At 39.3% G+C, this 11,183-nt stretch overlaps 1 protein-coding gene across 1 annotated transcript; it reads right to left on the reverse strand.

The window, feature by feature from the left end:
- Window positions 1–6: 6 nt before the first annotated feature.
- LOC133515704 (synaptic vesicle 2-related protein-like) lies at window positions 7–9,328 on the reverse strand. Its single transcript, XM_061848250.1, has 11 exons — window positions 9,051–9,328; window positions 7,352–7,513; window positions 6,583–6,745; window positions 5,741–5,862; window positions 4,998–5,230; window positions 4,518–4,669; window positions 3,806–3,947; window positions 1,636–1,746; window positions 1,166–1,332; window positions 875–1,002; window positions 7–327 (listed from the first exon to the last, which is right to left on the reverse strand). Exons 1-11 carry the CDS (start codon window positions 9,163–9,165, stop codon window positions 275–277), a joined length of 1,548 nt encoding a protein of 515 aa, XP_061704234.1. The 5' UTR covers window positions 9,166–9,328; the 3' UTR covers window positions 7–274.
- Between the last annotated feature and the right edge of the window lie 1,855 nt (window positions 9,329–11,183).

Raw genomic sequence — 11,183 nt, forward strand, 5'->3', positions numbered from 1 at the left:
TGTTCAGTGTATTTCTTTAGTGGAGTTGGACCTTAATACTGAATGTGCCGGCCCGGCTGTACAAGTGTACACACTCGCAGAGAGACCCCAAGACAGGCCGAGAACGAGTATATACATACTGCTCTCTTCCCTTCTCGTCCCGGCCTTTTCGGATCAGGTCGGATTTTGGCCGAGACTCGGTGTACAGGCATCATTAAATTTGAAGGTTGAAGAGTCCCTAGCTTTAAATTGTTGGTAGATGGTAGGTTCGAAGACTTCGAAGATCAGAATAACTTCACCCCGCCTGCAGACTGTCGCCCGGCAGCAGCGCTGCGGCTATAGCTCCAGCTGCAATAAGAAATAACTGAATAACGTATCTTCCTTAATTTTTTGTAAATCCCCAATTGGTCAAAAAACGGACGCGCAATTTTGAACGGTGATTTAATTTGACGAAAGTGTCTTTTAAAATTGTAATATTGTCTGAAAAATCACTTGAGCCCATATCGCCAAGTCTAAATTTGGTTGTGATCTTTTACAGGTTACATTCCACAAGCATAATGTTCCACATTTTTGGTAAATTCAGAAGAAAAACGCCCATTGCTGGGCAAAAGCACTACTCTTTTAAAAAAGATGCTCCACATTGTCCTTTCAATGTGGTGATAATTATATCTAGCAAGAATTAATAACTAATAAGTAGCTGTCGAAAATTTGCCCTGATATAATGATAAAAATCGCTTACTAAGAACAAGTCTAGAGGCGCCGTATAACGCGGCGGAGCTGTGCTGCGTCATGGCGCCGCTGATGATGTTGGTGCCGCTGAAGGCGCTCAGCCGTGCCACCATCATGAATAAGATATGAAGAAAGCTAAGATGCAGAAGTTATCGGAACAGCTTACTAATAACAAGTCCAGAAGCGCCGTATAACGCGGTGGAGCAGTGCTGAGTCATGGCGCCGCTGATGATGTTGGTGCCGCTGAAGGCGCTCAGCCGTGCCACCATCATGCCCAGGCAAGCCACCATACCCCTGAAAAATATAGTTTTCTACTTGTATAAGGAAATCTGGGTCTAGATATAAGTCTAACTCATGGCCATTTTGTTAACAAGTTTTGTATACAGCAGTATGTACGTGGTCTGCTAAATATACCACAACGTATAGAAATAAAAGAAAAAAAAAATAAAAAACTTACCTGTAGGATGTTGGGTAGAGCGTCACGAAGTACGAGGAGATGACGCCAAAGACCATGGCAGTGGTGAGGAATACGTAGAACAGCACTAAGCCAGAGAGTGGCTCACCCGTCAGATCGATCCCGACAGCTGCTGCTGCAGCGATCACTAGGATCACGATAGTCAACAACTGCAAAAAACAGATTCTAATTTGTCTGTTGTTCTCCCAAATGTTAAAAAACACTGGTGAAATAAATGCCAACAATTTTGTATACAATCAAAACTACGTCATAGCTGCTTTTGGCTCCATTCGGGAACTTTTTATGGGTATATATGATGTAAATGCGCGTTTACTCGATATTAAGGACGAGTGATTATTTTATCTTTTATCCATTTAGCAATTAATTCAGCCTACAGCCTAACTGGCGCAGTTCGGTAGGATATATTTTGTGGCAGTAATAATCATATAAGCATTAATCATTTCCAGACAGACCTTTCGTTTCCCAGCACATTGTGAGATGAGCGCGTTGAGCACGAAGAACGAGAGGCCGTGAGCGCAGCCTGCCCAGATCGTGTTGTCATTTATCGAGTTCGCGCACACTGTCTGAAATAAAAAAAAAAAAAAAAAATTCGTTTATTTCAGACAGAATCCATAGTGAGTATTAATAATAATTACATAACACTTAAGCTATGTTAGTATTGTACATGCCAAATAAAAGTAATAAATAACAATAATAATAATTTAGTTTAAGTATCTAGTTTAAGTATCTGCCCCCCCCTGGAACACCCGGCACTTGCGCATGCGTTCGAACCCAGTGTCCCAGAATGGGGCAGTCCGTTTTCTCGCTTATGACCCTCAGGATGGTGTTGTGGCTCCCGCGCACCCTGCGCATGAGTGATGCGATACGTTTACGAATCACCGCGCCAAACCCCTCCGTGTGCGCGTACGCAAACATTGCTGAGGCGCTGCAGTAGCGCGGGAGCCCCAACAACACCCTGAACGCATTGTTATATTGTACACGGAGGGCGTTAAAGGCTCGCTGCGTGTAATTAACCCACAGGTTGCACGTGTATAAAGTTTGGCAGAAGGCTTTAAAGAGAGTAATCTTTACTTCAATGCTAGATCGTGCAAACCTGCGGGCCAACATGTTGCAGCGAACCGCCAGCGCCCTCCTTTCCCTCTCAATATCGCAATCATCTTTTAAGTCCTCGGTCACCACATGGCCGAGGTACTTAAATTGCTTAGCTCTGGCGAGGCCTACACCATTGAGCAGCACTGGGGGCATAGTCGTCACTTTTCGACTCCTTGGATGAAAAATCACAAGCTCACTTTTCTTTACATTGTAAAGGAGGCCGTGCAACTTAGAATACTCTTCACAAGTTCTCAACAACCTTCTGAGTGCTGAAATCGATGGGCTAAGTAGCACCATGTCGTCTGCATAACTAATACTGTTGACAATATGTCCGTCAATTGAGCAGCCGACTCCAGTGCTACTCAGCTCATCGATCAGCTGGTTTACGTACAGGTTGAAAAGCGAAGGAGACGTCAACCCCCCTTGTCTCACTCCGCACTCCAACCCGTACTCATCAGAAAGTTCGTTTAGCCATTTGACCCGGTTAGTTTGATGAGCATACCAATATTTAAAAATATTTACCAGTTCACCTGGCACACCGGTGTTAACTAGTTTAGACCACAGAATATCATACCTAACCAGGTCAAATGCCCTAGACAAATCAAGAAATGCAGCATAAACAGGCGTGTTCCTGTCCGTGTAGTACCTAACGACATGCTTGAGGGACAAAATGGCACTCTCAGTCGACAGCCCGGGTCTAAACCCGAACTGTGCATCGTGTAGATTTATAAATAAGAGAAACATACCATGAAAACCGAACATACATTAAATGATGTACATCACAATCTCAATGTCTAATGTCTGCTTGCCTAAGATAGACGAGCTTTTGTCGTCTGTCATGATCGTCTTTCTACATTGTCCAACAATTATGTATTTACGAGAGTGACGCATGACACAATAAAAGTGCAACCATCACATCCGTAAAGATGTGAATGCGTATGGCCATAGATTTTGATAAGATTAAAAAATAGGTCTTAAAAATTCGTTAATTCTGTTTGAAAGATTGTCATGACCGATTTGAATTTCAAGATCTGAATTTATTCCGAATTTCGGATGTGTTTGTGGTGATCCTATTTTTTTTATTTTATTTTATTGGTATTCAGGATAACAGCAGCCGTAAATATAACTAAACATATAAATGCTTACATAAAAGAAGGCCAATGACAGTCATCCATTAAATTGCAATACATAACAAAGTAAAATAACAAAAAAATTAAAAACGACGAAAATGTACAATATACACACAAATGCTCGAAACCTTAAAAATACATACCGGTCGTAAAATATGTACTTAATGAATAATCGAGTTTAATTTACTTTTGGCAAAAGACCATACAATTTGTATTAGTAACATATCCAAATAAATACCTGCACATAGTATTTGAACTGAATTTTTATTAATGGTAGAATTAGGTAGTAAGAAATAAAAATTTCAACATTTAGAAAGAAACTCCTTAAAAAAAAAAAACCTCTAACAAATTGCATTGCATTTCTAATTCTCATGTTCCCCGGTGTGACAATGGTTCTTACGTCGGCATCTTGGACGATAGTAGAATTCTCCTGTTTAGCCATGGCGAAAAGATCGCAGAAGCCAACTCCGGCGCCACTGCTCGCATACGACGTGAAAAACACATTGAAGATCGTCGGCAGGATGATCGCAAAACTGTTGTTCCTGGATTTAAGAGAATTTTTTTTTGGATCATTTAATTACTACTACTCTATTATGGTTTTCATTTAAAGAGTTTTAAAAGCTTGTGAAACACTGGCTTGAGCGAGATCCCTAAGTCAATAAACTTTATAACACCCCTGTGAGAGGTGTCTTACTCATGGTCGCCTTTAAAACATCCACTAGAACATGTAAATTGGTTCAATATGAATTGAGAATAATATAAACAGATATGATAGATTTTGTTAGCATTTGTCACATAATACACATATTATAGACTGGTACATATATTCTAATTTTATTGTCTCCCATACCCAAAGGTTGTCTGGAAGAGATCGCTCTTAAGCGATAAGACCGCCTGTTATTACCTCTATCCAATTGTCTTTGTTTATGTTTCTGTACATTTATTGTAAACTATGTGAGATGTGCAATAAAGAGTATTGTGCTGTATTGTATTGTACATATATACTGTGGTTGACTGGTAGAGAATGCCTTAAGGCATAACGTCCACCATTAGTACTTATTATTTTATGTGCAATAAAGTATAAATAAGTATAGTCCTTGCAATACACCTACGCGATATAGACGACGAAAGTCAGGTAGAACAACAGCAGAGTCCTGCCCAGTAGTGGGGGCTGGAAAAGGGGCGCAATCTGCGTCCACAGTGAGCGGAGGGAGAACACCCCCACTTCTTCCTTATTCCCTTCCTCTAGGTACACCTCTTTTACCTATTTACAACAAATAAAAAAAACCTTTAGGTTCCACTTAATACATCACTAGTCGTACATGGATTAACGATCTGAGCTTAAAATCTCGTAAACCCAAGAAGTGTTTGATAACATAGTTCTACCTTAGTACCATCCAGTGGCATCATTACTGTCACTTCTGTGGTCAGAAATTAAGATTGAGGTTGGCGTATACTCAATTGGGACAGTAATAAGCACTGATTCACTTATGTTGTGTACATCTTGCGCAACTTCTACCTATGAGAGTAAGGTTTATACTATCGACGTCAAGCTGTTTCAATATGGTTAATGAACGATCTTATCTACTTACCGGGAATTCCCCCTTCCCCCCGTTGACTCTATATATCCTGGCGAGCGCGTCCACCGCTTCGCTACTCCTCCCTACATTGATCAGGAACTTGGGGCTCTCGCAGAACCTCCACAGCGCCACGGCGCCCAGCCCCAGCGGCAACGCCATCACCAGCGTCAGCAACCGCCAGGGCCGGAACTCCAGCCAGAGGAATGGGTACGAAAAGTCCAGCTTCATTATCAGGTATGCCCATACTGTGGATCATAGTTTACATAGTAGAAATATCTATACGCACGATGTCGTGGAAATAAAATATTTATGAACTTTCGTGGGACTACATCTTCATATTTTTTCTCAGCTGCCCTCTGTCCGACACCCGCTAGGGCGGCGCCACAGTCAAGCACGCAGCGAATAACTAGTCAGGAATAACAGAGGTCTTTTTTGCATCTGCTGATTTCAAAGCCGGATGGTCCCTGGTAACGTTCTTTCAGATAAAACAACATTTTCTAAGTATGTACTGTTTAGAATTGCAATTTAAATTTATATGAGATGACTCCTAGAGGATTTCAATAATATACCTATCAATGAGGCTATCGTTCATCCCTAATAATTGTTTGTATTTTTCATGCTATTGATCACGAAATGGCATGCGAATTTAGATAATTACCGTCTAAGTAGGAGAAAGGAATTCAATCGTTAGATCAAATGCCGCAATGTATCGCATATCGCATGCGATTATCGGTGACGTTTATAGAGGGCCTTACTGTAGTAGAGCGTGGGCGTGAGCATGAGCGCGCTGGTCACGAGCAGCATGTACCGCGCCCGCACCCGCGCGCCGCAACACTCGCCGAGGAGAGCGTATGTCGCCGACTCAGCTGCGCTCGACCTGCAATCAAATATTAAACATTACGTTAAATAAGTAGGTACTAACTTTATGAAGTAACGCTGGTGATAGTCACGCGGCTAAACTCAGGACTCAGGACCTACTTTGAAAATAAGTACCTAATTCTCATTCTCATTATGACAGACAGCGACATATTATGTTTTATCGAGTGTTTTATTGACTAGAATTGCAGTCACGGCAGTGAAGTAAATAGTAAATAATTAAATGCTTACTACACGGTACGTTATGTTTTGAAGTTGTTGACTTAGAATAGCGAAACGTAGACAATTCACAGATTATTCTTAAATCAATTAGTTCTTTCTTAAACGAGGTTTAGACTAGCAAGACCTTGCATGCAATTTTCATTGCATGCAAGGTCTTGCATTGCGGTATCTGATCAAACTTTGAATGCAGTTTACCTTAATGTAAATTCGTTGCAAGTTCTTGCTAGTCCTCGCTTTACAATCGAGAAAATCTAATATGCCTATTTGTAGAAAAAATCATGTCTTGGTTTCTCGTTTCTCGATCACTTAAACAGTACCTATCTATATCTAATTAACCTACCCACGACAGCTACGATAGATGCAAAACGTGAACATTAGGACCTAGGTTTTCTCAATGGGAATTTTAGTGGAAAGTGATACTTGTAGGTACTTGTAAAGGAACCTGTCAAGCGAAGCTCCATAATACCCTAGACCTGTGAGGACCTTAACGAGCACTCACAGGGCCGAGCTAATGAACCTCAGCGCGGCCAGCAGCTGCCAGCTGGGCGCCAGGCTGCTCAGCGCCGCGCTGACGAAGCTGCCCACCATGGCCACCAGCAACACCAGCTTGCGGCCTCGCGTGTCTGACAGGTAGCCCCAGGGGTACGACATTACGATGATGCCTGAGAACAATTAATGCTTGCTCTGCTTATATAAGACTTCCATCCATCGATAGATAGATAGACATTCCATGAGAGCGTTTCTAACGATGCGTTTTTTTTCTACTTCTGCTAATAAACATACTTACTATTTAGAAAGTCATTTTTTGATATGAGTATTCTTCCCTTGCCTTACATGCCGACCAAGAATCGAATTCTTAGTTACAGAAAAATCTAAGGAATAGGATACCTAAGTATGTGAGCGGCACCTAAGTAGAAAAAGAGACTTCTGGGCACTCTATTTATTTCATTAGTTCCTCTTTAATTCAATGCAAGCATCAGACAGTTCAGAATTTAGCAAAAAATACGTGGTATACACCTGATTCTGGCCACAAACTCGGTAACAATAATAGCGGCAAGAGATTACCAGGAAGTACTCTGATAATAATCAAATTAAAACTGTCCAACTCATACTACAATTTCGTGCGGTTAACGTGACCGCTGCTCATGCACTGTCAGTGCTGAAAATGGAGACCCAGGCTCTAATACATGAGTAAAACCACAAATTTAGTTTAAGGTTCTCTTTGGAAATGCTATCACTAGTCAATAGAACCTCAACTCTCAACTCACCAGCAAAAGACATTGAAGACAGGATGCCGATCTGCTGCAGCGTCAGCCCCAGGTCGCAGGTGGCGGCTGCGACTATGATCCCCAGCCCGAAGATGTCGATGCCCATGGCCGTGATCACCAGGAAGCACGCCAGCAGCAGCAGGATGTTGTACTTGCCGTTACCTGGGATACAGGATACAGGATAATTCTTAACCGATTATCGTGAAATTGTTTTTTTTTTTGACGTACGATATTCAAAACTGATATCAATTAGTCTAAAAACCAAAACAGTCCGACACAGATAATTTCATTACCATTTAGATCTCAAAATTTCGTTACCTACATTTGGTTAAGTTTTGGAGGAGGAAACAGTCGAGTACGAAACATTGTTTTTTGAGATTTTTACGCAGGATTTTTCGCCTAACCTAGCGTACGTTGTCCTTATCGCACTAGTTTTAGGAGCCGCTTCCATTAACGAGACGGATATAATTATAAGCATAAAATATTTCAATCTCAGCTCCCGTATGCTCTTAAGTTCGCAAGGTTTACACCTCACAGAGCCACTAGTTTATTTTAGTTTTTTTTTATATGGAAACGGGGTGGTCTTATGGAACGGTCAGTAGGAGTAGCAGAGAAAGCGCTATGATTTTTTGTCCTTGTCATTTCCTTTCTGCTGACTTCAAAAAAGTCCTAAGTAACATTAACCTTTTTTGGTGCCCACCGTTTTTATGGTGGGGATTTGGGGAACAATGAACCTGACCAAATTACTTAGGTTGTGTTTGGCATGTTGTAAGCCTCTACTAGTTCATACGAAGTCATATGTATATGGCAGTTATAAAATGAAAGTCTATTGACAGCTATTAAAGTTCAAATTTAAACAAATAATTTAACAGGTAGATCGCGACTGTTAGTCCAGTCGATCGTGGCAAGGCAAAAAATATAAATACATAGACCAGTTTCATTTAAGGTTTCAAGAAGTATGTATTTCGTAGATCGCACAGGGTTTCGTTAGGAAACAGGAGATCTTGGGTTTAATCATGTTGGCCACCCCTGCACTAGAGGGTTAAAACGTGTTTTTAATTTTATCCCATTGCGTATGTTCTGCCCCTCACAGAGGCACGTCTATATAAAATACTAAGTTTATGACTGATTTTATATCAAGTCAATGGCGGCGAAAAGGGTAATAACCTAAGTATTTTTATTTTTTTCTAATCATAAGTTCATTAGTTAACGAACTATGTGAACGTGACAAAGGTATGCTAATGGGTCGTTACAGTCAATTACATCTAAATAATCTAATTGTTAGAAAAAACGTGGTTTAGCTAGGTATTTATTTACCTTCAATAGCTACGGCGGACATAACCTTAGTTTAGTTTTATTCCTTTTGTCAAAAATTATAACGATTACTTATATTATATAATTAGATACCCTAATTTCAAAACTATTTACCTAAATTTTTTGTTATTCTCACTTACTTCGCAGAAGGGCCTCCTATCTTTACACCTTCATTTTCCCAATCACCAATTTATAAAAGTACTTATGTATACCAAATTTAAAGTACCTACCTACTTATGTGTACCAAAATTTAATTCAATCGACCCAGTAGAGTCGAAACAAATTGGCTGTGACAGACAGAGGGACAGACAAACACACAAGTGATCCTAGTTATTAACAGTCACATGTTTTTCCACGTGAGGTACGGAACCCTATTAACGATTACCTGCTAAATCCAAAGCTTCTTCATATCCATAAGACCCTTTATCCACTTTACTATGATTTGCACACATTTCTAAATCACCATCACTATCACTACTATAACTCTTATTGACCACCATTTTGTTCTATTACCTACTAAAACTAATTATTATTGGTTATTATTATTTACATACTATAACAAGTCCACGCAGATAAGCCTCAGATGTTGTACTGATCTTTAATGCTAAGATCACGAGGTCGCGCTATCATAAAAATGCAAGATTTACAATCCGTCGAGTTCTTATCAACTTGAGTCTTGTCTTGTAGACAATAAACTACATAATAGGGAAAGTTGGTGAGTGTTTAGTCAACTGAAACTGAGGGCGTAAAAACTTGTGTTCGAGGCTGTACATACAATGCTGAAAATACGGTGTGTTATAACTGATACTTGTATATACTTAATATGTGAACGATTCTTATTCGTTGATGTTTATTACATTAAAACGTAAAAGTAGACTTGCCTGAGCGTTAACACAAGCATGCGGTGCCTGTTACAAACATTACGGCAATACGCAAAGGTAAATACATATTGCTATTGGTATCATGTAAGCCTTACTTAATATCTACAAATTACTTACTCATGTTATTGGCTCATAATCAATATCTGTGCGACCGGCGGCTGCCCACGCCAGTGGTCAACGAGGTTAGCGATGACCACTCGAATCGAATCGCCCGCACGACTAATGAAAGAACACCCCTACCAGAAGGAAACCTATATACAGCCCTTCCACGAGCTAGAAAAGTCTACGTGACTATTTTTTCGTGATCTCAATCCAATAGAATCAAATGTATCGCGTGAATAGTTTATAGATGAAGAAATATTTCTAGGTAAAACTACGAATAGATTAGATTTAAGTTTTACTATTTAACTGAAATATGAGGAAGCTTACTTGAAATAAATGATTACTTATATTGTATATTTATATTTTATTTAATACATAATATATACATAAGTATTTTATTTATAAAAAATATTTTAAAACGACTTCCTGAAATGGCATGCGACTTGGCATGGACATTCAGGTAACATAGGTATATCTAATATCTGGTACTTAGTTTTCGTTGTAGTAATACAAATATATACACGTAATATTATATATAATGTGCCTAATTAGAAGGCAAAAATGTTAATGTACAGTCAAATAATTTGATACATGTACCATTTAGTACCTTGTCACAGTGACAATCAATACAGGGTAAATCGTCGTAAGTAATAACTGGCCACCTTGGTGGGTAAACTTTCATTTTGAGGGGACAGAAAGTTTAAGAAATTTCAGAGGAGGGCCAGCAAAAATGCATTTTGATTTGAAACCGTCAATATATAAAATAACATATAACATAAAAAATAAACATTTATTAATTGAAATCCCTTAGTGAAATTAAATTATAAACATTTTACACTTGCGCAAATGTTACTTACAAATTAAAATTTAACTTTTATTCGAAGGCCCTGACATGGTAAGTGTGTGAAACATATGAATATGAAATTGTTTTTCCCCGCACAAGCTTATAAAGGCTCTCTTGCTTGTTCAAAAACTGCTGAGAAAGTTGCATTTTATCCACAAGATTGACAAAGTATTTTGATGCAAATTTTGTATTATATCTTTAAATTGGCTGGTAGAATTGACTTCTAAATGATGGTTGTGAATGATAAATATTAGTAACGTTCATTTCGGTTTGATTTTGTTTAATGTTTTACAGTTAGTTTTTTCCGTCGCGTTGGTGTAGTGAAAAAATTGTCTTTCACTTGGTAGCAAAATATGTTTAACCCTCGCAAAACTCAAGTTTCTACATTTTTGAATCTTTCGCTTGCTCGGGTATCAATATAAGCACGAGTGGTTGAATAATATCTCTATTCCCTTGTAAAACAAATAACTATTGTTTCGCTATAGACTCATTATTTCGGAGGACCGGCGGCGGGCCGGAGCTGGCCCGCGGGCCGTACTTTGCCCACCACTGTCTTATACTAAAAAATATTCTATTTAATATTCACACAATCCAAATACACTTTCAGAACTAATATTATTTGAATTGTGTGAATGAATAAGTTGATTTGAAAGTGCCAGTAAAAGACGATTTACCTTTACAAGCCGCCGTA

This window comes from Cydia pomonella, chromosome 3 (genome assembly GCF_033807575.1).
Source record: "Cydia pomonella isolate Wapato2018A chromosome 3, ilCydPomo1, whole genome shotgun sequence".
Taxonomy (NCBI): Eukaryota; Metazoa; Arthropoda; class Insecta; order Lepidoptera; family Tortricidae; genus Cydia; species Cydia pomonella.

What these genes read in the sequence shown, in the direction of transcription:
- LOC133515704 (XM_061848250.1), bottom strand. Translation starts at nt 9,165, where the DNA reads ATGGTGGTCAATAAGAGTTATAGTAGTGATAGTGATGGTGATTTAGAA. An exon ending in GGGGGAAGGGGGAATTCCCG is followed by an intron (nt 4,670 to 4,997) that starts GTAAGTAGATAA and finishes TGTTGTAAATAG; the next exon opens with GTAAAAGAGGTGTACCTAGA. An exon ending in CTCTACCCAACATCCTACAG is followed by an intron (nt 1,003 to 1,165) that starts GTAAGTTTTTTA and finishes TATATTTTTCAG; the next exon opens with GGGTATGGTGGCTTGCCTGG.